Source organism: Dipodomys merriami, unplaced genomic scaffold (genome assembly GCF_024711535.1).
Source record: "Dipodomys merriami isolate MVZ:Mamm:240054 unplaced genomic scaffold, mDipMer1.0.p SCAF_48, whole genome shotgun sequence".
In the NCBI taxonomy this organism is placed as follows: Eukaryota; Metazoa; Chordata; class Mammalia; order Rodentia; family Heteromyidae; genus Dipodomys; species Dipodomys merriami.
In genome coordinates this window covers 1417044-1442757 of record NW_027206046.1, presented here as the reverse complement: position 1 = coordinate 1442757, position 25714 = coordinate 1417044, and the positions used below count along the sequence as shown (strand labels likewise).

The following is a 25714-nucleotide window of genomic DNA, read 5'->3' as shown; positions in this document are numbered from 1 at the left end:
ATCTGAGGATCATGGTTCAAAGCCAGCCTGGGCAACAAAGTCCATGAGACTCTTATCTCCAATTAAACACAAGAAAACCAGAAGTGGCGCTGTAGTTCAAGTTGTAGAGCGCTCACCTTGAGCTGAAGAGCTCAAGGACAGCACCCAGGCCCAGAGTTCAAGCCCCATGACCAAAAAAGAAAATAAAGTGCTGAGAACCTGGCAGTGGATCATGAGCCTGCTCATAGACTGATGAGCTACCATACTGGGTGTGAGACGAGACTCAGGAACACACAGCTGAGGAAGCACTCAGCTGGCAACAGTTCTGTGGCCCTGCTATGATGGAGAATTTCTGTCTTTCAACTGTGTCTCTCCTTTATGAAATGCAGAATTACCTGGATAATTTTTGGCCTGATTTAAAAGCTGCCCATGAGCTCTGTGACTCCATCCTTCAATCCCGCCGGGAGAAGGAGAGTGAGAATCAGGAGAGCCACGGAAAGGAGTACCCTGAACATCTTCCTGCTGAGGTCCTGGAAGCAGGGGTCAAATCAGGATGCTATGTCCAGGTGAGGATGACTTGAGTCATTCAGAACCAGGCAGTGTTCATCTTCTGCCTCTCCTCCTTTCCCTATCCTTCTTTCCTCTTCTCCCCTCTTCTACCTCTTTCCGTGTGCTCCTCTCCCTGTTGGCTTCTGAGTTGATACTATAGGGTGAATGAACCTGTCCAGGCTTAAGGTGACTTGGTAGCCACCTTTTATAGCCCTTGGCAGTGGATTTGAAGATGCCACACTGAAGTCCTTGCTAAAAGGGTATTTTATTTTACTACCTTTCTTTGTGTGTGTACGCCAGACCTGGGGTTTGAACTCAGGTCTCGGACACTGTCCCTGAGCTTTTGTACTCAAGACTAGTGCTCTACCACTTGAGCCGTCAGTCTACTTCTGGCTTTTTTGGTACTCAATTGGAGATAACAGTCTCAAGACTTTTCTACCCAGGCTGGCTTCAAACCCTGATTCTCAGATCTCAGCTTCCTTAATAACAAGGGTTGCAGGTGTGAGACTACCAGGTACCCAGATGACCTTGTGATTTATACTCAAGGCCAGTGCTCTACCACTTGAGCCACAGCTCCACTGGTACTTTTTTTTTTTTTTGGCGGTTGTGGGGCTTGAACTCTAGGCCTGGGTGCTTGTCCCTCAGCTCTTCAGCTCAAGGTGAGCGCTCTACCACTTGAGCTACAGCACCACTTCCGGTTTTCTAGTGGTTTATTGGAGATAGAAGTCTCACGGTCTCTCCTGCCCAGGCTGGCTTTGAACCACAATCTTCAGATCTCAGCCTCCTGAGTAGCTAGGATTACAGGTGTGAGCCCCCGGCGCCCGGCTCCACTGGTACTTTTTGCTTGTTAATTAGAAATAGGAATCTCATGGACTTGAGTTGTACCAAGGGGTTTCATTGTGACATTTCCAAATATGCATGTCATCTACGTGGGATAGCTCTACCCTTCTGTTATCCTTTTTCAAACTCCTTCCTCCTCCCCTGTCTTTAAAACAGTTTTTTGTAAGAGTCATTATAAAAGTACATACACAAATGTGTGTTCACAAATGTCTGTTCCCCTCTGTTTTTCTACTCCACCTGCTTGGTTTCTCCTACCAAAAACACTGATTTTTTTTTTTAATTATGATTTTAGGGAATTCTGAACGTGAATAAACATAGAGCACAAATAGAAGCTTTTGTTCGACTTCAAGGAGCCAGCTGTAAAGATTCAGGTTCAGTATAAACCATATTTGAATTAATGATTCAGGTTCAGTATAAACCATATTTAAATGTCCACACCACTTATCTGTTCTGTTGTTACACAGTGAAAAGATAAAGGTGACATAGTCCTACCATGCATGCCATGCATGTGTCCCCATGGGCATGTGCATTTGTGGGGCACAAGGTGCTTTCCCTAGGTTTTAGAGTGTGTGTGTGTGTGTGTGTGTGTGTGTGTGTGTGTGTGTGTGTGTGTGTGTGTGTGTGTGTGTGTGTGTGTGTGTGTGTGTGTGTGTGTGTGTGTGTGTGTGTGTGTGTGTGTGTAGTGGGGGGGGGCAGTGGCAGTCATCAGGTCTGAACTTGGCCTGGGCGCTGTCCCTCAGCTCTTCAGCTCAAGGCTAGCACTCTACCATTTGAGCCACAGCACCACTTCTGGCTTTTTCTGCTTATGTGATGCTGAGGAATCGAACCCAGGGCCTCATGCATGCAAGGCAAACACTCTACCACTGAGCCACCTTCCCAGCCCCTAGTCTATAATTTTGATTTCATTTTATTTTACTTCTTCTTTTTGGATTTATTGATTGATTGATTGATTGATTTTTGGTCAGACATGGGGCTAGAACTCAGGGCATAGGTACTGTCCCTGAGCGTTTTTTGCTCAAGGCTAACACTCTACTACTTTGAACCTCAACACCGCTTCCAGTTTTCTGGTGGTTAATTGGAGATAATAGTCTCATAGACTTTCCTGCCCAGGCTGTCTTTGAACCACAATCCTCACATCTCAGTTTTCTGAGTAGCTAGGATTACGGGTGTGAGCCACCAGCTCCTGGCTTTTATTTTACTTTTTAAAAATTGGAAAATTAACATTTGGGCTCAAGAATGTAGCTTAGTGGTAGAGTGCTTCTGTAGAATGCATGAAGCCCTGGGTTCGATTCCTCAGGACCACATACATAGAAAAAGCAAAAGAAGCTCAGGGTCAGTCCCTAGGCCATGAGTTCAAGCCCTAGGACTGACCAAAAAAAAAAAAAAGAAAAGAAAAGAAAAGAAAAATTAACATTTAAGCCCGCGTACTGGTGGATCACACCTATCATTCTAACTACTCGGGAGGAGTACTACTGAGGAATTTGGTTGAAAGTAACCTGAGCCAAAAAGATCATAAGTGAGACCCATGTCTCCAATCAACCAGGAAAAAAAAAGCTGGAAGTGGCACTGTGGCTCAAGTGGTAGAGCACTAGCCTTGAGCTGAAGAGCTGAAGGACAGCGCCCAGGCCCAGAGTTCAGACCCACGACCAGACCAAAACACCAACACACACACAATTGTCATTTCTTTGTGTTGGGGAGGACTTACAAAATCCTTTCTGTTGACTTTTTTTTTTTCATTTTTCTTTTTTGGTGCTGGCATTAGGACTTGAACTCAGGGCCTAGACACTGCCCCTAAGCTTTTGTACTTAAGGTCTAGTTCTCTACCACTTTGAGCCACAGGGTTATTTGTGGTTTTCTGGTGGCTAATTGGAGATAAGAGTCTCACAGACTTTCCTACCCCTGCTGCCTTTGAACCATGATCCTCAGATCTCAGCCTCCTGAGTCGCTGGGATTACAGGTATGAGCTACTAGTGCCTGGCAAGAAATATTTTTAGAGAAAATCAAAAGTACAACTGGGCGAATGGGTGAAGTAGTACCTGCCTGTCATCTCAGCAGTTGGGAAGATCTGAATTTCAAGGCCAGGCAGGGCTACATAGAGACTATCTCAAAAAGAAAACAATTAGCATTGTGAAGGGTATATGACATGGTGGCTGTGTTTGCTCGCTTAACTCAACCGAATACCAGAGATTTGACCTCACCTTTGAAAGGAAAGTTGGTTGCAGGAGTGAGTGCTCCTCAGGCTTCCCATGAGCCTCTCTGTGCTGTCCACACCCCAGGTTTAGTGAGTGACATCCTCGTGCATGGCCTCAAGGCTCGGAACCGTGCCATTCACGGGGACCTGGTGGCGGTGGAACTCCTGCCCACACGGGAATGGAAAGGCAGGACGGCCGCGCTGTGTGAGAACGACATGGAGGACAAGGCCTCAGGCGAGTCTCCAAGCGAGCCCATGCCGACAGGTGAGCCCGCGCGCCAGCGCGCCAGCCTCCACTCCCAGTCACTCTCTCCGTCTGCCCAGCAAGCCGTAAGTGCTGTGTTGACCTTTTTCTTTATTTGTGTTGGTGTCAGGGCTTGAAATCAGGACCTAGATACTTTCAGTGCTTAGCGCTCTACCACTTGGGCTACAACTCCACTTTTGACTTTTTGGTGCCTAATTGGAGATAAGCGTCTGGGTTGGCTTCAGACCTCGGTTCTCAGATCTCAGTCTCCTGAGCAGCCAGGATTACAGATGTGAGCATCCAGCACTCAGCTCTGCCTTTTCTTTCTTTCTTTCTTTCTTTTTTTTTTTTGTTGGTCATGGGGCCTGAACTCTGGGCCTGGGCCTCAGCTCAAGGTAGCGCTCTACCACTTGAGCCACAGCGCCACTTCCAGCTTTTTCTGCTTATGTGGTGTTGAGGAATCGAACCCAGGGCCTCATGCATGCTAGGCAGGTACTCTACTGCCAACCCACATTCCCAGTCCCATATTTCTACTCTTATATCTACCCATATGTACTCATATCTACTCTTCTGTCTGGGTATGGTGGTATACATCTGTAGTTCCAGCATACAGGGGGTAAAGCAGGAGAATGAGAAGTCCAGGCCATAGCAGACCTAGAACACACTGTCTAAAAAAAATATCTATTAGCCAGGCACTGGTGGCTCACATCTGAAATCCTAGCTACTCAGAAGGCTGAGATCTGGCTTTACCCAAAGCTAGCCTGAGTAAACAAGGCCCAGAGACTCTTCAATAAACCTGTAAAAAGTTGGAAATAAAGGTGTGGCTCAAGTGCTAGAATACCAGCCTTGAGAAAAAATGCTAAGCAAGCCTAGTGTCAGTAACTTACTCCTGTAATCCTAGCTACTTAGGAAGCTGAGATCTGAGGATAGAGATTCAAAGCCAGCTCAGGTAGGAAAGTTTGTGCAACTCTAATCTCCAGTTAACCACTCAAAAACCGGAAGTGGAACTGTGGTTCAAAGTGGTAGAGTGTACTAGTCGAGCAAAAAGAGCTCAAGGACAATACCCAGGTCCTGAGTTCAAGCCCCAGGACCAATAACAACAAAAAACTAAGCAAGAGTGTGAGGCTGAGTGTTAAGCCCCAATACTATCCTCCCCCCCCCCCACATACACAAAAGGAAAAAGAAAGAAAATTATACATCTTTCCAATGCTAAAAAAGGAGAATATCTAATAGCTTTTAACTTGTGTGGACATGCTTAAAAATTGAGTTGGCAATGTGTGTCTGTGTGTCTGTGTCTGTGTGTCTGTGCACTTCCTGCTAAGTGGGTCACAAATAGCTGGTGGCATCTAACTGGGTCATACTTTCCTCTTCTTTGTCTTCTCAAAGGTCGAGTGGTGGGCATTCTTCAGAAGAACTGGCGAGATTATGTGGTAACATTTCCATCTAAAGAAGAAGTCCAATCTCAGGGCAAAAATGCTCAGAAGGTTCTAGTTACTCCCTGGGATTACAGAATTCCCAAAATCCGGATTAGCACTCAGCAAGCAGGAGCCCTGCAGGTAACTGTGTTGCAACCCCATTGTTCTGGCTCTGCCTCCCACATATTTTTGTTTGTTATTGGTCCTGGGGCTTGAACTCAGGGCCTGGGTGCTGTCCCTGAGCTTTTTTTGCTCAAGGCTAGCACTCTGCTCTACCACTTCAGCAAGCCAAGCAGGATAGTCCGTGAGACTCTTCTCTCCAATAAACCACCAGAAAACTGGAAATGGTGCTATGGCTCAAGTGGTAGAGTGCTAGCTTTGAGCTGAAGAGCTCAGGGACAGCGCCCAGGCCCAGAGTTCAAACCGCACAACCAACAAAAAAAAAAGAGTCTCTTGGACTTTCCTGCCTGAGCAGGCTTGGAATGGTGATCCTCAGATCTCAGCCTCCAGAGTAGCTAAGATTACAGGTGTGATCCACCAGTGCCCAGCCTGCCCGCCATCGAACAGAACTAGGAAGCATCAGTCATTCCTTTGCATAAGAAGAAATCAATTACTGATGACATCTGGCACTCTGAGATACTGCTTTTTAAAAATTCTAAATATATACGAAACATCTATTAAGTAGTCCATGGTTAATAAATGAAGGCCAGAGAGAACTTGTCCTAGAAAGAGCTTCTTTGTAGGACAGTCTGAGCGACCATATATTAAGTAGCTGTCCAACCTAGAAACTTTCAATAGATACATTTTGCCAACACTAACAAGCTTCCTTCCAGCAAGTGATAGAGAAATCCAATCACTCTTTCACAGGGATGATGGAGTGCTACTATACCGAATTAATTCTTCATAAAGGCATATAGCAGCCAGGCACCGGTGGCTCACGCCTGTAATCTGGAGGCTGAGATCTGAGGATCTCAGTTCAAAGCCAGCCTGGGCAGGAAAGTCCGTGAGACTCTTATCTCCAATAAACTACCAGAAAACTGGAAGTGGCATGGTAGCTCAAGTGGTAGAGCGCTAGCCTTGAGCTGAAGAGCTGAGGGACAGCGCCCAGGCCCAGAGTTCAGGCCCCACGACCGACAAAAAAAAAAAAAAAAAAAAAAAAAAAAAAAAAATATATATATATATATATATATATATATACACATATAGATATATATAGCACTGGAGAGAAGATAGAAACAAGGAACTTAGAAATTAACCTTTACTTGACCCAGTACTGGTAGCTCACACCTGTAATCCTAGCTACTGAGTAGGCTGAGAACTGAAGATCGAAGTTTGAAACCAGCCTGAGCAGACAAATCCATGAGACTCTTAACTCCAATTAACCTGCAAAAAAAAGACAGACACACACACACACATACACACACACACACACACACACACACACACACACACACAATAGAGATAGGGATCAAGTGGTAGATTGCTTTTTTTTTCTTTTTTTTTTTTTTGTCCATCGTGGGGCTTGAAATCTGGACTTGGGTGCTGTTCCTGTGCTCTTCAGCTCAAGGCAAGCACTCTACCGCTTGAGCCACAGTGCCACTTCCAGTTTTCTAGTGGTTTATTGGAGATAGGAGTCTCATGGACTTTCCTGCCCAGGCTGGTATTGAACTGTGATCCTCAGATCTCAGCCTCCTGTAGCTAGAATTACAGGCGTGAGCCACCAGCACCCCACTGGTAGATTGCCATTGTTGAGTGAAAAAAGCTAAGGAACAATGCTCAGACTTGGCGTGCAAGCAATAGCACTAGCACAAAAACAAAAAAAAAAAGACAGAAATCAGAAAGTAACTTTTACACACTAAAAATTGAGTCTATTGTTTTAAAACTTAATTTGGATCATGCGTCATTGCATTTTTTCCTGTCATGGCAAGTGTTAAATGGTTAAATGTTTTACAGTTGGCTTTAACAGACTAAAATTTGCAGCCCAATTCTCTGATTTGAGGAGGCGAAGCCTCTTTTCAAAGCATTGGGCCAAGTGCTTAGATACCATCTGGCAATTGAGTAAAACAGGAAGGACAAAAGCCAAAGAGTAAAATAAAGTGTCCCATGCCACTCCCTGCAAAAGGGCCCCTCTCTTTGGAACCCAGGGATGTTTTTCCGTTTCCTGACTGGTTTTGGCATGTGTTTTCTTTTCTTCTCTGCAGGACTTCAGGGTAGTTGTACGCATTGATTCCTGGGAATCAACGTCTGTGTATCCAAATGGACATTTTGTGCGTGTTCTAGGAAGGATCGGCGATCTGGAAGGGGAGATTGCAACCATCTTGGTGGAAAACAGCATTTCGGTTGTTCCTTTCTCTGAGGCTCAGGTCAGATTTCTAGAAATGTTGGTGTAGGGACAGACATTTGCATTTTGCTATTGTTGCTCTCTCCCTATATAGAAAGACAAATTTTTATACTATGTATCAGTGAATATATACTAAATATTGTATGCCAATCAATATGTATTATCTAACTCCAGAAAAAAAGAAAAATATCTTTTTTTTCCAATGTAAAATATTTTAATGAGTTATGAAACAGTTAAATGCCACTTATAAAAATTGGTATATCAGGGCTGGGAAGGTGGCTCAGTGGTAGAGTGCATGCCTTGCATGCATGAGGCCCTGGGTTCGATTCCTCAGCACCACATAAGCAGAAAAGGTTGGAAGTGGTGCTGTGGCTCAAGAGGTAGAGTACTAGTCTTGAGCTGAAGAGCTGAGGGACAGTGCCCAGGCCCAGAGTTCAGGCCCCACTACCAGCAAAAAAAAAAAAATTGGTATATCAGGGGGCTGGGAAGGTGGCTCAGAGGTAAAGCGCTTGCCTTGCATGCTTGAGGCCCTGGGTTCGATTCCTCAGCACCCATAAGCAAAAAAAAAGCCGGAAGTGGCGCTGTGGCTCAAGTGGTAGAGTGCTAGCCTTGAGCTGAAGAGCTGAGGGACATCGTCCAGGTTCAGAGTTCAGGCCCACAACCGGACCCAAAATAAAAAATTGGTATATCAGGGCTGGGAAGGTGGTTCAGTGGTAGAGTGCTTGCCTTGCATGCATGAGGCCCTGGGTTCGATTCCTTGGCATCACATAAGCAGAAAAAGCCGGAGGTGGCGCTGTGGCTCAAGTGGTAGAGCGCTAGCCTTGAGCTGAAGAGCCGAGGGACAGTGCCCAGGCCCAGAGTTCAGGCCCCACAACCGACAAAAAAAAAAAAAAATCACACATTGACAATAACCTTTACAGTTCAAAAATAGTCCCCATGCATGGTACAAATTACAAATACAAGCCAGCCCCTAATGGCTCATGCCTGTAATCCTAGCTATTCAGCAGGCTGCAATCTGAGAATCACTGTCCAAAGTCAAGGAGGGCAGGAAAGTCCATGAGACTTTTTTTTTCTTTTTTTCTTTTTGGTCAGTTATGGGGCTAGAAGTCTGGGCCTGGGCACTGTCCCTGCGCTCTTCAGCTGAAGGTCAGTGCTCTACCTCTTGAGCCACAACAACACTTCCGGTTTTCTAGTGGTTTACTGGAGATCAGAGTCTCACGGACTTTCTTGCCCAGGCTGGCTTTGAACCATGATCCTCAGATTTCAGCCTCCTGAGTAGCTAGGATTACAGGCGTGAGCCACCGGCGCCCAGCTTCATGAGACGCTTTTCTCCAATAAACCACCAGAAAACCGGAAATGGCTATATGGCCCAAAGTGGTAGAATGCTAGCCTTGAGCAAAAGAGCTCTGGTACAGCTCCCAGGCCCGAGTTCAAGCCCCACAACTGACAAAATAAAGGGGGACTTGGAAGGTGGCTCAGTGGTAGAGCACTTGCCTTACATGCATGAGACCCTGGGTTCAATTCCTCAGCACCACATAAACAGAAAAAAAGGGCTGAGGGACAGCGCCCAGGCTAAGAATTCAAGCCCCACAATGGACAAAAAATATAATAATAAATAAATAAAAATTATAAATATAGTGAAAAGAGAAAACTAGAGATATTAGACATTTAATTTTTTTTCTTTTGTGACCATAGTGAAAGTTGAACTCAGAGTCTCATACTCTTGCTTAGCTTATTCTGCTTAAGGCTGGCACTCTACCATTTGAGCCACACCTCTACTTGCAGCTTTTTGGTGGTTAATTTGGAAGTAAGAATCTCACTGGACTTTCCTGCCCAGGGTGGCTTCAAACCATGATCCTCAGATCTCAGCTTCCAGAGTAGCTAGAATCACAGGAACAAGACACCAACCAGCACTTGGTCCTCTTCTCTTTCTTCTGAACTTGGACCAGGCTGAAGTCAACTTCAAGTATAAAATTAGTTTGGTATAATTGCCACAGCTTTCAAATTGTGACCTTTGGGGCTGGGAAGGTGGCTCAGCGGTAGAGTATTTGCCTTGCATGCATGAGGCCCTGGGTTTGATTCCTCAGCACCATATAAGGAGAAAAAGCCAGAAGTGGCGCTGTGGCTCAAGTGGTAGAGTGCTAGCCTTGAGCTGAAGAGCTGAGGGACAGCGCCCAGGCCCAGAGTTCAGGCCCCACAACTGACCATAAAAAAAAAAAAAAACATCAAATTGTGACATTTTCCAACTGTGCATAAAAAATGATGTGTCTCTGTCTAACCATGAAAGGTACTTAGAGCAAGGCCCAACTGAGCTCCATGCCCTAACTAGAATAGCTCATATACAAAGGCTGCAGAAAGATGAGGGGAACAGATTTTTGGGGTCCGTATATCACCCATCCATGTATCCAAAATTCATGTTCATTATCAGACTGTTTTTGTAACCTTTACAGAAAACAAAAATCCAATGAACATAAAACATGAGCTATTTCCACCATTTTCTGATCTTTTCAAATCATCATAAATCTTGTTTATTATTTTCGCATGGCTGCATTTATCATATGTACTTGTTTTCTGCATCTTTGGTTTAAAATTATTCCTGTGTATTGGCATAGCTTTCTTATTTTTAGTAGTTATAACGAATGGCTGAAATTAACATACCCTACTTTGCTTAAACATTTCTCAGTTGTTGGACATTTGGGTTGTTTAATTTTTCAGTACTATAAAAAGTGCTATATATTGCCTTTTTTGTTCTTTTTGATCTTTCTCTTGGAATGTTAGCTTTAAAGTGAGATTAGAAAGTCGAAGGACAAGTGGGAGAGTGCTCACCTTGAGCTGAAGAGCTCTGGGGCAGTGCCCAAATCCAGAGTTCAAGCCCACCACTGACCAAAAAAAAAAAGATAGAAAGTCAGAGGACATGTGTGTGTGTGTGTGTGTGTGTGTGTGTGTGTGTGTGTGTGTGTGTGTACATATATATGTATATATTTGTGTGTGTGTGTGTGTACTGAGGCTTGAACTCAGAGCCTTGAGCTCTAATTTGGCTATTCCTGCTCAAGGCTGGCACTCTACCACTGCACCACACCTTGTCTTCCAGATATTTGCTGTTTAACTGGGGATAAGAGCCTCTCAAATTTGTCAGCTTAGGCTGACTTTGAACTGCGATCTTCAGATCTCAGTCTTTTGAGTGGCTAGGATTACAGGCATGAGCCATCAGTACCTTGCCTGTAAAATAGTTTTTGTTATAGACAGATGGTTCTCCAGAAGGGATTGCACCAATCTATATTACCATCAGGAGTGTGTATGTGTGTGTGTTCTTATTTTCATGATAACTTTGGATAAAACAGGAGGTATAATAGGAAAATATTTTAGAAGTTTGTTTGTTTGTTTGTTTGTTTGTTTTGTCGATATGGGGCTTGAACTCTGGGCCTGGGTGCTGTCCCAGAGCTCTTAAGCTCAAGGCAAGTGCTCTACCACTTGAGCCACAGTGCTACTTCCGGTTTTCTGTGTTGTTTACTGGAGATAAGAGTCTTATGGCCTTTTCTGCCCAGGTTGGCTTTGAACCACGATCCTCAGATCTCAGCCTCCTGAGTAGCTAGGATTACAGGCATGAGCCACCATGTCCAGCTTTAGAAGATTTAATACTATTAAATTTTTTTTTGGGGGGGGGGGTCCAGTCGTGGGGCCTGTACTCTGGACCTGGGCGCTATCCCTCAGCTCTTCTGCTCAAGGCTAGCGCTCTACCACTTGAGCCACAGCGCCACTTCCGGCTTTTTTCTTTTTGCTTATGTGGTGTTGAGGAATCGAACCCAGGGCCTCAGGCATGCAAGGCAAACGCTCTACCACTGAGCCACCTTTCCAGCCCAATACTATTAAATTTTTATGTTTAACTTTAGTTTCCAGAAATTATTTGTTGGTTTGTTTGGTAGCTCTTAGTGAAAATGTTAAAACAAAATAAATTAGGAACTAGCTTTCACAGGACTAGAATTTTCTCTTCCCTTTTAGCCTATTTAATTATAAATTGATGTCTTAAACAGATGCTAATGGAAAGAAGTGCCCTAGACGTCCTGGGTAAATTACCTTCAATGAATAAGCTTTTATTATTTGGGACACATTGACTTTTTCAGGACTTGACTTGAATTATGAGATCAACTGCACTTAAGTAGCTGGATCTTTGAAAATGGAGTATACTTTGTACTCCCATAAGCCTCCCCATCATTCCTCCTCCAACCCCCATGACCAAGGGGACTGGTGGAAGTCATAGCACACTTCCACAACACAATGGAAGCCTTGAAGAGAGTCTTTTCTGAGCTGGATGCTGGTGGTTCATGCCTGTAATCTTAGCTACTCAGGAGACAGATGTAAGGATCAGGGTTTGAAGCCAGGCTCAGCTAGAAAGTTCATGAGATTCTTATCTCCAATTAACCATCAAAAACAGTCAGAAGTAGAGTATGGCTCAAGTAGTAGAGTCTTAGATTTGGGGTAGGGAGGTGGCGGAGGTTGGTTGTGGGGCTTGAACTCTGAGCCTAGGCACTGTCCCTGAACTCCTCAGCTCAAGGCAAGTGCTCTACCATTTAAGCCACAGACTTTCCTTCCCAGGCTGGCTTTGAACCTCGATCCTCAGATCTCTCAGCCTCCTGTAGTAGCTAGGATGACAGGCGGGAGCCACCAGAGCCTGGGTGGAGTCCTAGCTTTGAGCAAAAAAGTAGTCTAAGTTGGGTGCCGGTGGCTCACACCTGTCATCCTAGCTTCAGGAGGCTGAAATATGAGGACTGTGGTTCAAAGCCAGCCCAGGAATGAAAGTCAATGAGACTCTTACCTCCACTTAACCACTAGAAAGCTAGAAGTAGTGCTGTGGCTCAAATAGTAGAGCACTTACCTTGAGCTGAAGAGCTCAGGGACAGCGCCTGGGCCCAGAGTTCAAGCCCCATGACTGACAAAAAAAAAAAAAAGGTTCATGGAAGCCAGGCATTGGTGGCTCACATCTGTCATCCTAGCTACTCAGGAGGCTGAGATCTTAGAATCACCATTCAAAGCCAGCCTGAACTGGAAAGTCTATAAGACTCTTATCTCCAATAAACCATTCAGTAAAAGTTGGCACTGTGACTCAAGTGGTAAAGCTCTAGCCTTGAACACAAAGATGCTCAGGGACAGCGCCATGCCCTGAGTTTGAGCTCTAGGACTGGCACCCAAAAAAAAAAAAAAGTGTCTTTTCTGCTGGGTACTATAATCCCAACTAATTGAGAAGCAGATATCAGGAGGATTGGGTTTCTAGGCTAGCCCAGACAAAAAGTTAGCAAGACCCCTTCTCACACGTAGAGACATGGCTCAACTAGTTGAGTATCTCTTTTTCAAGTAGTAGACCCTGAGTTCAAACCCCAATACCACACACATCAAAAAAAAATCTCTTATTGATTCCTGACTTAGCAGTGCCTCGCTCAGTGACTGAAACCCCTAGTAAATAATTATTGATCCAAAGACGAAAGTAAGCACATGCAGGAAGTAATTGGGAATGAGTGAACTCAACTGGTACTGCCCAGATGGCTGACTGCTTAGCTTTGTGCAGATGTGTGAGATGCCAGTGAACTCGCCAGAAAATCCCTGGAAGGTGAGTCCTGAAGAAGAGAAAAGACGGAAAGACTTGAGGAAAACGCACCTCGTGTTCAGCATTGACCCCAAAGGCTGCGAGGACGTGGATGACGCCCTCTCCGTGAGAACCTTACACAATGGCAACCTGGAGCTGGGGGTCCACATCGCAGACGTGACCCATTTTGTGGCACCCAATTCTTACATCGATGTGGAAGCTAGGACCAGGTACCACTGATGGGAATCAGTACAAGGGTGCAAGGGTGACCGTGTTTCTGTCTGTGTGAATGTCAGATGTTCAAAGATTCCTGTTTATGCTTCCCAAAATGCCACATCCTTTTCTCCTTCAGGAAAAATAGCATCTTGGTTCATTTACATTTCCTTTTTTTTAACCTTTTGTGTGTGTGCACGTGTGCCAGTCCTGGGGCCTGAACTAAGGGCCTTTGATCTTGAATAGTTTTTTTCTGTTCAAGACTACTGCTCTACCATTTGAACCTCTACTTCTGGCTCTTTGATAGTTAATTAGAGATGAGTCTCATGGATTTCTCTGTTGGAGCTGGCTTTGAACACCATGATCCTAGGAGCTCAGAGTCCTGAGTAAATAGGATTATAGACCTGAGCCACTAACTTTTTTTTTTTTTGGGGGGGGGGGGGGGCGGGGTCCGGTCGTGGGGCCTGAATTCTGGGCCTGGGCGCTGTCCCTCAGCTCTTCAGCTCAAGGATAGCACTCTACCACTTGAGCCACAACACCACTTCCGGCTTTTTTTCTTTTTGCTTATGTGGTGCTGAGGAATCGAACCCAGGGCCTCAGGCATGCAAGGCAAGCGCTCTACCACTGAGCCACCTTCCCAGCCCCCTAACTTTTTTTTTTAAACCTTTTGACACACTGGGTTTTTTTTTGGGGGGGAGGGGGTTGCAGGGGATGGAGGTGGGGGTTGTATTTTTTTGCTTTTGTTTTTTTTGCCAACCCTGGCCTTGAATTCTGGGCCTGGGTGCTGTTTCTGAGCTTTTGTGCTCAAGGCTAGTGCTCTACCATTTGAGCCACAGCTCCACTTCTAGTTTTTTGTGGTTAATTAAAGATAAGAGTCTCATGGACTTTTCTGCCCAGGCTGGCTTTGAACCATTTTCTTCAGATCTCAGCCTCCTGAGTATCTGGGATGACAGGTGTGAGCCTCTGGCACCTGGCTTTAATACACTGTTTCTTACAAAACTGAAATAGGTTGGAATATGCTACTTTTATATCAATACCAGTTCATCATGCTCCAGTTTTCCTGATACCACCAAGCTTCACATCACTTGTCCTTTATACTCTTCCATCAGTGAAAGACTCCTCAGCCCAAAGCAGTTATCACTCAGGAAAGTGGGCCCAGGGGAAGGTTTTATAAGGCAGTCTGCTGTGCTTTATGAAGAGCCGCAGCCTTGGGAATCCGCACTGGGGTCCAGACCATTTACCTCCTGCAGCCCCTGCAGTCAGAGGCTTCTGCTGCAGCCCGCTGAAGGTCAGTTATCAAACCCATGTCATTCACAGGGCCACCACATACTACCTAGCAGATCGGCGCTACGACATGCTGCCCCCGGTGCTGAGTGCTGACTTGTGTTCCCTCCTGGGAGGTGTTGATAGGTGAGTTGGGTTATGAGATACATATTCTTTATTTTCAGAGCTTACCTTGGCTTACCTTGGCTCTTCTGGGGTTGTTTCTTCTGCTGTGTGCCGCTCATTTTCCGTAAGCTTAACCTAAGTGCCTCTTATTGCTACTTTTCCAGCTTCTCCATACCTTACCTTGCTCATATTTAGGCAACCTTATTTATCCAGCCCTTCTTTCTGTCTTCCTTCCTTCCTAACCTTCTTTCTTCCTTCCTTCCTTCTTTCTCTCCTTCTTTCCCTTCCTTTCTATCTCCTTCCTTCCTTCCTTTTATTTTTTTCTTCCCTTTTTTGGGTCAGACATGGGGCTTGAACTCTGGGCCTGGGCATTAACCCTGAGCTCTTCAGCTCAAGGCTAGCGCTCTACCACTTGAGCCACAGCGCCACTTCCAGTTTTCTAATGGTTTATTGGAGATAAGAGTCTCACAGGCTTTCCTGCCTGGGCCAGCTTTGAACCTCAATCTTCAGATCTCAGTCTCCTGAGTAGCTAGGAGGCGTGAGCCACCAGCACCTGGCTTCCTTTCTTTTTTCTTTTCTCCTTTTGTCTTTTCTTTTTTCTTTCTAATGCCAGTACTGGGGCTTGAGCTTGTGTCTTCATGTTCTCACTTTGCTTTTTCACTCAAGGCTAGCACTCTACCACTTGTGCCACAGCTCCACTTCTGGCTTTTTGCTGGTTAATTGGACCTAAGAGTTTCAAGGGGGGCTGAGAATGTGGCTTAGTGGTAGAGTGCTTGCCTGGGTTCAGTTCCTTCATAAGCAGAAAAAGCCAGAAGTGGTGCTATGGCTCAAGTGGTAGAGTGCTAGTGTTGAGCAAAAGAAGTTCAAGGATAGTGCCCAGGCCCTGAGTTCAAGTCTGGCAAAAAAAAAAAAAAAGAGTCTCACATTTGGATTTGGCCCAGGCTGACTTCAAACTTTAATCTTCAGATCACAGCCTCCTGAGTAGCTAGGATTACAGATGTGAGCCATCAGTTCCTGCACTGCTTTGCTTGCTTGCTTAAGTATTTATTTATTTATTGTACAATTATAATCAGAGCCAAGATGTTGCCCTTTAGCTTTTTTCACTCAAGGCTGGTGTTCTACTACTTGAGCTACAGCTCCACTTCTGGAGTTCTCTTCAGTGTTTGGTGGTTAATTGAAGACAAGAATCTCAGACTTTTCTTTCTGGGCTGGCTTTGAACCAGTTCTCAGCTCTCAGCCTCCTGAGTAACAAAGATTCCAGGCTTACCTTCCTGGTTGCTGGCTTACCTTCCCCTTTCCCCCCCTTTTTTTTTGGTCAGTCGTGGGGCTTGAACTCTGGGTTTGGGCACTGTGCCTGCACTCTTCAGCTCAAGGTGAGCGCTCTACCACTTGAGCCATAGCGCCACTTCCGGTTTTCTAGTGGTTTGTATTGGAGATAAGAGTCTCACAGACTTTCCTGCCCGGGCTGGCTTTGAACAGTGATCCTCAGATCTCAGCCTCCTGAGTAGCTATTACCTACCCTTTTTTATCCACAATTTTTTTTGGGGGGGGGGTCCAGTCGTGGGGCCTGAACTCTGGGCCAGGGCACTGTCCCCCAGCTCTTCAGCTCAAGGCTAGCGCTCTACCACTTGAGCCACAGCGCCACTTCTGGCTTTTTTCTTTTTGCTTATGTGGTGCTGACGAATCGAACCCAGGGCCTCAGGTATGCAAGGCAAGCGCTCTATCACTGAGCCACCTTCCCAACCCCTACCTGCCCTTTTTTAAAAGTAACAATATATCCAAGAAATCATTCTACTTTAGTAACAGTTGCTTGTCTATGAAAACTTGGAGGGCTTCCAATCTTTTGCTCTTAAAAACAAAATTGTCCCAAATTACTTTGAACTTAACTCACTTCTACATTTTCAAACAATCCAGTCCATCTGAAGGAGAAATAGCAGGAGTGGAATTTGTGTGTGAGGTTCTTACATTTGTGTTCAGATGGATAGAATTAAGCTGCCCTCCACAGAGGTCACACTGATTATATTTCCTCAGAACACTGGCTTCCCCCACGCCTTGCCAACAAGACCGATGACAAGCGGCATCTTGCTTATCATTTGCATTTTTCCTACTATAATGGGAGTGGCACATTTTTAGGTTTCTATGAACTACTTCATATTCCTTGCCCACTTGTCATTTGGGCTTTTGATTAATTACACATTTAATGCAAGACTTTTTTTACATACTAGGAAAACTAGAGTTTGAGAACATGAGTTGTAATTTCTGTGTATCTACACTGGGGATTGAACTCAGGGCCTGGGTAGTGTCCCTTAGTTATTTCACTCCAGGCTAGCACTCTACCACTTGAGCCACACTTCTACTTCTGGCTTTTGGAGTTTAATTGGAGATAAGAGTCTTGTGGACTTTCCTGCCCTGATTGGCTTTCAACTGCAATCTTCAGATCTCAGCTTTCAGAGTAGTTATGGGTTTGAGGGCTGGGAATGAGGTAGGGTGCTTGCCTAGCATGCATGAAGCCCTGGGCTTCATTCCTCAGTACCACATAAACAGAAAAGGCTGGAAGTGGTGCTGTGGCTCAAGTGGTAGAGTGCTAGCCTTAAACAAAAGAAACTCAAGGACAGTGCCCAGGTCCTGAGTTCAAGCCCCAGGACTGGCCCCCCACCCAAAAAAAATTATGGGCTTGAGCCACCAGTGTCCAGCTTATAAATAGGTTACAGTAGCAGAATGGTTCTTTTTTTTTCCTTTCTTTCTTTTTCTTTTTTTTGGTCAGTCGTGGGGCTTGAACTCTGGGCCTAAACTCTTCAGCTCAAGGCAAGCGCTCTACCACTTTAGCCACCGCTCCATTTCCAAGAATGGTTCTTTGCTAAGTGAACTTTTGCTCTTAACCTGTCATCAAGACTCTTGTAGCTTACTGTCATCCTGTAGGATTTTAAAGGCTGGACTTGACTATCAAAATGGAGAACTGTAAGGCAGGGTCAGTAATCAATGTGAACTTACTTCAGATTTGTGTAGAGCTAAGCAGAACCTGGTCTACCTTTGTTGTTAATTTTTTTTAGTTTATTGTCATGATAAAGGTGATGTAGAGAGGGTTGTAGTTACATAAGTCAGGTAAAAAGTAGTGTATAGTCATGTCCTCATTCTCCTAGTTTTCCCCTTCCATTCCCCCAACAAGTTGTATAGTTCATTTTCAACAGTGTCTAATGAGTACCACTACTGCATTGTTCACTACTTCATTGTCCTTCCATTTCTGTGTCCCCCTGCCCTCACAAAGACACATAAACAAGACAAAAAGAAAACAAAAACAAAGAAAAAAGCTTAAATATTTGCTTGAAGCCGGGTGCTGGTGGCTCATTCCTGTAATCCTAGCAACTTAGGAGGCTGAGATCTGAGGATCACAGTTCAAAGCCAGCCTGGGCAGGAAAGTCTGTGAGACTCTTATCTCCAATAAACCACCAGAAAACCAGAAGTGGTGCTGTGGCTCAATTGGTAGAGTGCTATCCTTGAGCTGAAGAGCTGAGGGACAGCACCCAGGCCCAGCCAGAGTTTTATATATAGATATATATATAGATATAGATATATATTTGTTTTCCTTCAGTGGTAGAGTAGTTGGATTGAGAGACTGGAAACAAAATTTGATAGAATATCATGTCTTTCAAGGGTGTGTGTGTGCGCGCCAGTATTGGAGCCTGAGTCCGGGTGCTCTCCTTTACCTGGCATTCTATCACTTGAGGCTCTCTTCCACTTCCAGCATTTTGCCACTTAATTAGAAATAAGAGACTTGGGACTGGGAAGGTGGCTCAGTGGTAGAGTGCTTGCCTTGCGTGCATGAGGCCCTGGGTTCGATTCCTCAGCACCACATAAGTAGAAAAAAGCCAGAAGTAGTGCTGTGGCTCAAGTGGTAGAGCGCTAGCCTTGAGCTGAAGAGCTGAGGGACAGCGCCCAGGACCAGAGTTCAGGCCCCACGACCGGACCCCTCCCCCCCAAAAAAAAAAGAAAGAAAGAAGAGTTTTATGGAGCCAGGCCCAAGTGGCTTATATCTGTGATCATAGCTACTCAGGAGGCTGGGATCTGAGTATCACAATTTGAAGCTAGCTTGGGCAGTAAACTCTGTGAGACTCTTATCTCCAATTCACCAGCAAAAGGCCAGAAGCAGAGCTATGGTTCCAGTGGTAGAGCACTAGCCTTGAGCAAAAAAGCTCAAGGACAAGGCTCAGGCTCTGGTTTTAAGCCTCAGGACCAGCACCAAAAAAAGTCTCATGAACTTTCTTGCCCTCGCTGGTTTTGAACTGTGAGCCTCAGGATCTCAGACTCCTTGGTAGTAGCTAGGATAACAGGCATGAGCCCCAGGTACCTGGCTTCAAATTACTTCCAATATTAAGTTCCACTTGCTTAAAAACTAGAAATGAGGGCTGGGAAGGTGGCTCAGTGGTAGAGTGCTTGCCTTGCATGCATGAGGCCCTGGGTTCAATTCCTCAGCACCACATAAGCAGAAAAAGCCGGAAGTGGCGCTGTGGCTCAAGTGGTAGAGCGCTCGCCTTGAGCTGAAGAGCTGAGGGACAGCGCCCAGGCCCAGAGTTCAGGCCCCATGACCAGCAAAAAAAAAAAAAAAAACTAGAAATGAACAGTGATGCCAATGTTCCTGGTTTTGCAGGTATGCAGTAAGTGTCATGTGGGAACTGGATAAAACCTCTTACGAAATCAAGCAAGTGTGGTATGGCCGTACCATTATTCGATCCGCTTACAAACTGTTCTATGAAGCAGCCCAGGAACTTCTGGACGGCAACTTCAGCATCCTCGATGAGATTCCAGAATTCAAGGACTTGGATGAGAAGAGCAGACAAGCCAGGCTGGAGGAGTTAGTGTGGGCCATCAGCAAGCTGACCAACATAGCTCGCCACATCCGAGCCCAACGCGATGGCTGTGGCGCGCTGGAACTGGAAGGGGTAGAGGTTCGAGTAGAGCTAGACGAAAGAAAGAATATTCACGACCTTATCCCCAGGCAGCCCCTGGAGGTGCACGAGACGGTGGCCGAATGCATGATCCTCGCCAACCACTGGGTAGCCAAGAAGATCTGGGAGAGTTTTCCTCACCAGGCCCTGCTGCGCCAGCACCCTCCTCCACACCAGGAGTTCTTCGCTGAGCTCCGAGAATGCGCTAAGGCAAAAGGCTTCGTCATAGATACCAGGTAGTCCTGAGGAGCAGGGGAACAGCGCAAAGTGGTGGCCACTTATTTCCTGGATGGACTTTTTTTTTTTTCTTTTTTTTTTGTGCCAGTCTTGGGACTTGAATTCAAGGCCTGAGCCCTGTCCCTGAGCCTTGGTGCTCAAGGCTAGTGCTCTATCATTTCAGCCACAGCTCCACTTCTGGCTGTTTTCATAATTTATGAAAAGAGATGAGTCGCACAGACTTTTCCTGCCCAGGCTGGCTTTGAACTGTGATCTTGACATTTCAGCCTCCTGAGTAGCTAGGATTATAGGTATGAGCTACCAGTGCCTGACCTTTTTATGGTTATTTTTTTGTTTGTGGATCAATATTAGAACAGAGCTTTGTGTTCATGCATGGCTTACTGGCATTCGACCACTCGAGCCATGCCTCTGGCCCAACATTTTTGCTAGTTAATTGGAGTTATTGTTTTAGACTTTTCTGCCTGGGCTGGCTTTGAACCTTGATCTTCAGATCTCAGCCTCCTGGGCCTAAGCTACTGGCATCTGGCAATTCTTGATATTTAAAAAAAAAAAACAAAAAACAGGAGGCCTGGTACCAGTGGCTCATGCCTGTAATCCTAGCTACTCAGGAGGCTGAGATCTAAGGATAGTGGTTCAAAGCCAGCCCGCGCAGGAAAGTCTGTGAGACTCTTTTTTTTTTTTTTTTCTGTGAGACTCTTATCTCCAATAAACCATTAGAAAACAGGAAGTGGCGCTGTGGCTCAAGTGGTAGAGCGTTCCCCTTGAGCTGAAGAGCACAGGGACAGCGCCCAGGCAGAGAGTTCAAGCTCCACAACTGACAAAAAAAAAAAAAGAAAAGAAAAAGAAGAGCCAAGAGCCAGTGGCTCATGCCTGTAATCCTAGCTACTCAGGGTAGGAAAGTCCATGAGACTTTTTTTTTTTTTTTTAATCCAGTTCTGGGGCTTGAACTCAGGGCCTGGACACTGTCTGAGCTTCTTTGGTTTAAAGTTAGCACTCTACCACTTAAGTCACAGCACCACTTCTGCCTTTTTCTGTTTATATGGTACTGAGGAATCAAACCAAGGGCTTCATGTATGCTAGGCTAGCACTCTAAAACTAAGGAAGTGGCACTGTAGTTTAAGTGGTAGTGCACTAGCCTTGAGCTGAAGTGCTGAGGGACAGTGCTCAGGCCCAGAGTTCAAGGCCACAACCAACAAAAAAAAAAAAAAAAATATTTGGGGCTGGGAAGGTGGCTCAGAAGAGTGCTTGCCTTGCATGCATGAGGCCCTGGGTTCGATTCCTCAGCACCACATAAGCAAAAAGAAAAAAAAAAGCCAGAAGTGGCGCTGTGGCTCAAGTGGTAGAGTGCTAGCCTTGAGCTGAAGAGCTGAGGGACAGCGCCCAGGCCCAGAGTTCAGGCCCCACGACTGGACCCCCCTCCCCCCCAAAAAAATACCTAAGTCACATTCCTAGCCCCCCATGAGATTCTCATCTCCAATTAACCACCAGAAAACCAGAAGTGGCACTGTGGCCCAAAGTGGTACAGCACTAGCCTTGAGCAAAAGAACTCAGAGACAGCACCAAGGCCCTGAGTTCAAACCCCACTGACAAAAAATAAAAGCACTTTTTTTTTTTGGGGGGGGGGTCGGTTATGGGGCTTGAACTCTGGGCCTGGGTGCTGTCCCTTAACTCTTCAGCTTAAGGCTAGCACTCTACCACTTGAGCCACTTCTTGTTTTATGGTAGTTTATTAGAGATAAGAGTCACAGATTTTGCTGCTCAGGCTGGCTATAAACTGCAATCCTCAGATCTCAGCCTCCTTGAGCCACCACGCCCAGTCTTAACAGCACTTTTAACTTTAACTAGTATTAATCAGCCCATTGCTTTTTGCTACTGAAGAGATTTATTTAAATTCTCATCCTTTGTTTAAACCTTAACATTTCTGTAGTAGGAAAGAATTGCTTCCTAAATCAGTCCAAAATAAGAATCACCGCAGACAGATGAACATAGTCAAAGCAATGAGTGAATGGGGCTTACAGAAAGTTTTTCTGTTGTCAGATCCAATAAAACACTGGCTGATTCTCTGGATAAGGCGGATGACCCCAACGACCCAATTGTGAACAAGCTACTGCGCTCTATGGCCACGCAGGCCATGTCCAACGCGCTATACTTCTCTACCGGCTCCTGTGCAGAAGAAGACTTCCACCATTATGGTGACTGAGGCATTTCCTCTGTGCCCCTGACCCTGAGCCTGAGCAGGAGGGTTCAAAAGCATATCCAGTTCATTTTCTGATGTTTTGTTTTCTTTTTAAAGGTCTTGCCTTGGATAAATATACCCATTTTACTTCTCCAATAAGAAGATATTCTGATATGATTGTCCACCGATTATTGATGGCAGCCATTTCTAAAGACAGGAAAGAGGAAATTAAAGAGAATTTGTTCAGCAACAAAGATCTGGAGGAATTGTGCAGACATATCAACAACAGAAACAGAGTAAGAAGGAATTTTAAATTTTTTGGATCTAGTGTCTGTGTTTGGATCTACTGTCTACTATCTCTGGCTTTTTGTGCCAGTACTGGGGCTTGAACTCAGGGCCTTGTGCTCTCATTTGGCATTTTCCACTCACTGGTAGCAATCTACCATTTGAGCTGTCTCTACTTCTGGCTTATTTGTTAATTATCTGGAGATAAAAAGATTCAAGGATTTTTCAGGATTGCCTTTGAACCTCAATCCTCAGATCTCAGCCTCCTGATAGCTAGTGTTCTAGCGCCTGGCTCATTACAGAGTTCTGTTGGGCAGTGCAGTTTATAGGTCTCCTGTAAACAGGAGACCTGTAATTCAGGGCCTGAATTCCTGAGTTACATCTGGTGTGAATCTAGTGTGAATTACCAGGTTGCCGTTTATCACAAAGTGTTCATCTGTTTCCCCTCCCAAGATTTCCATGCAACAGGCTTGAAAATCAGGACAAGTGTGATGTTTCGCTTGCATGTCAAATGACCATATATCACTTTTCTTGCCTCTGGAATGTTTCATTTATAAAGAATGAATTTTCTACTTGGGAAGCTGAGACCCAGGGATTGAGGCTAGCCTGTACAAAAATAAGTTTGAGAAACTTCATTTCACAGGGCAGCACAAATAGTACTGTAGTACCGGCCAATCCTGGCATACAGTGAAACCCTATCTCAAAAATAACTAACCCAATCCTGGTGCCAGTGGCTCATACCTATATTCCTAGCTACTCAGGAGGCAAGTCTGTGAGTGTCATATCTGTGAAGTTGTAACCCCAATGGTAGAATGTTAGTCTTAAGCATAAACTCAGATACAGTGTCCAGTCCATGAGTTAGTTCAAGCCCCAGAATACAGATACAGACAGACACACACATATACACCCCAAAACCAAGAACCCTAAGGGGCTGGTGGAATGGCTCAAGAGGCAGAGCTCCTGCCTAATAAGCATGAGGCGAGTTCAAACTCTAGTACCAGTACCTCCAAAAAATGTATATATTTCATTTTCTAAGACTTTTGTGTTGTGTGTGTGTGCTAGTCCTGGAGTTTGAACTCAGGGCCTGGGCTAGGTCCCTGAGCTTCTTTTGCTCAAGCTTAGTGCTCTACCACTTGAGCCACAGCACCACTTCTGGCTTTGAGTAGTTTATTGGAGATAAGAATCTCATAGCTTGGGGCTGGGAAGGTGGCTCAGTGGTAGAGCGCTTGCCTTGCATGCCTGAGGCCCTGGGTTCGATTCCTCAGCACCACATAAGCAAAAAGAAAAAAGCCGGAAGTGGCGCTGTGGCTCAAGTGGTAGAGCGCTAGCCTTGAGCTGAAGAGCTGAGGGACAGCACCCAGGCCCAGAGTTCAGGCCCCACGACTGGACCCAAAAAAAAAAAAGAAAAAAGAAAAGAAAAGAATCTCATAGCTGGGGGATCTGGGAAGTTGGCTCAGTGGTAGAGTGCTTGCCTTACATGCATGAGGTCCTGGGTTCAATTCTTCAGCACCACATAAGCAGAAAAAAGCCGGAGGTGGAGCTGTGGCTCAAATGGTAGGGTGCTAGCCTTGAGCTGAGGAGCTGAGGAACACCGCCTGGGCCCAAAGTTCAGCCTCCATGACCGACAAAAAAAAAAAAAGAATCTCATAGCTGGACCCACAACCAACAAAAAGAAGAAAAAGAATCTCATACTTTTCTGCCTGGGCCCTCTTTGAACCATGATCCTCAGGTCTCGGCCTTCTGAGTAGCTACAACAGTGATTGGCTGCCTCTAACACGTTTTGTTTTGTTTTGTTGTCAGTCATGGGGCTTGAACTCTAAGCCTGGGTGTGACCCTCAGCTCTTCAGCTCACGACAAGCACTACCACTTGAGCCACATCGCCACTTTCAGTTTTCTGGTGGTTTGTTCGAGTCTCATAGAAAAAAAAAAAAAAAAGTCTCATGGACTTTCCTGCCTGGGCTGGCTTTGAACTGCAAACCTCAGATCTCAGCCACCTGAGTTGCTAGGATTACAGGCATGAGCCTCTCCCCCCCCCCCCCCCCCCCGGGCCTGGCTTCTAAGACATTTTTGAAGAGACAATATTGGATGATTAAGTTCCCACAAAAATTGATTTAAGCCAGGTGCCAGTGGCTCAGGCCTGTAATCCTACTCAGGAGGCTGAGATCTGAGGATCATGGTTCAAAGCCAGCCAGGGCAGGGCAAGAAATACCATGAGACTCCCATCTCACCTCCAATAAACCACTAGAAAACCAGAGGTGGTGCTGTAGCTCAGGTGGTAGAGTGCTCGCCTTGAGCTGAAGAGCTGAGGGACAGCGCCTAGGCCCAGAGTTCAAGCCCCATGACTGACAACAACAACAACAACAACAAAAATCAATCCTATTTCATTGTACAGTTCCCATGTTTTTGGTTTTTTGTGTGCTGGTACTGGGGGCTTGAAGTCAGGGCCTTATACTTTCACTTGGCTTTTTTGCTTCAGGCTGGCTTTCTAACAACTTGAGCCACAGCTCCACTTCTGGTATTTTTGGTAGTTAACTGAAAATCAGAATCTTATACACTTCCCTTCCTTGGCTGGCTTCAAACCATAATCCTCAGCTCTCAGTCTGAGTAGCTAGGATGACAGGCGTGAACCACAAGTGTGCAGCTGGGTAGTTGATTCCAGAGTTGCTGTTTCAGCTTTTTCCCAGGATATCAGGATTGAGAATGCAGGGCTATGCTTCTTTCAGGCAGCACAGCACTCTCAGAAGCAGTCCACCGAGCTCTTCCAGTGCATGTACTTCAAGGACAAAGACCCTGACACCGAGGCGCGCTGCATAGCTGACGGGGTTATTTACTCCATTAGAACAAATGGCGTGCTTGTGTTTATTCCAAGGTAGGTCACAGTGAATGCAACAGTTACTTAGGAAAAGTGGAACACAATTCTTTAGGGCTGAGAGTGTTACTTCCTTAGCATGTAGAATTGATTCCCTGAGCTTGATCCCCAGCACAAAGTAAGAATTAGATGTATATGTAATACAAACAACAACTGCAAACTTAACACTGTGTATACACCATAATATATGGTTGAATGTAGGATTATAAAATGAAGGAAGCAATTGAACTATAAATATACCTATGTATAGATGCTGGTCACCATCCTATAATATAGCCCATCCCTATAATCCTAGCTACTCAGGAGGCTGAAAGCTGAGGATCCTGGTTCAAAACTAGCATGGGCAGGAAAGTCCATGAGACTTTTTTTTTATTTTTTTATTGTGAAAATATCGTACAGAGGGGTTACAATTACATGGGCAAGGTCCACGAGACTCTTAAGTTCAATTAACCACACAAAAAAAGTT

General features: G+C 45.3%; 1 protein-coding gene across 1 annotated transcript in view; it reads left to right on the top strand.

Annotated features, from left to right (window-relative positions):
• Positions 1 to 25714, top strand: part of Dis3l (DIS3 like exosome 3'-5' exoribonuclease) — a 39732-nt gene that overhangs the window by 12669 nt on the left and 1349 nt on the right. Inside the window, exons 5-15 of the mRNA XM_069995094.1 lie at positions 369 to 545; positions 1661 to 1739; positions 3645 to 3824; positions 5190 to 5359; positions 7420 to 7581; positions 13120 to 13367; positions 14668 to 14760; positions 19385 to 19918; positions 21956 to 22110; positions 22212 to 22390; positions 25103 to 25248. Of these exons, the coding sequence (XP_069851195.1) occupies positions 369 to 545; positions 1661 to 1739; positions 3645 to 3824; positions 5190 to 5359; positions 7420 to 7581; positions 13120 to 13367; positions 14668 to 14760; positions 19385 to 19918; positions 21956 to 22110; positions 22212 to 22390; positions 25103 to 25248 (2123 nt within the window). The remainder of the gene's footprint in view (positions 1 to 368; positions 546 to 1660; positions 1740 to 3644; positions 3825 to 5189; positions 5360 to 7419; positions 7582 to 13119; positions 13368 to 14667; positions 14761 to 19384; positions 19919 to 21955; positions 22111 to 22211; positions 22391 to 25102; positions 25249 to 25714) is intronic.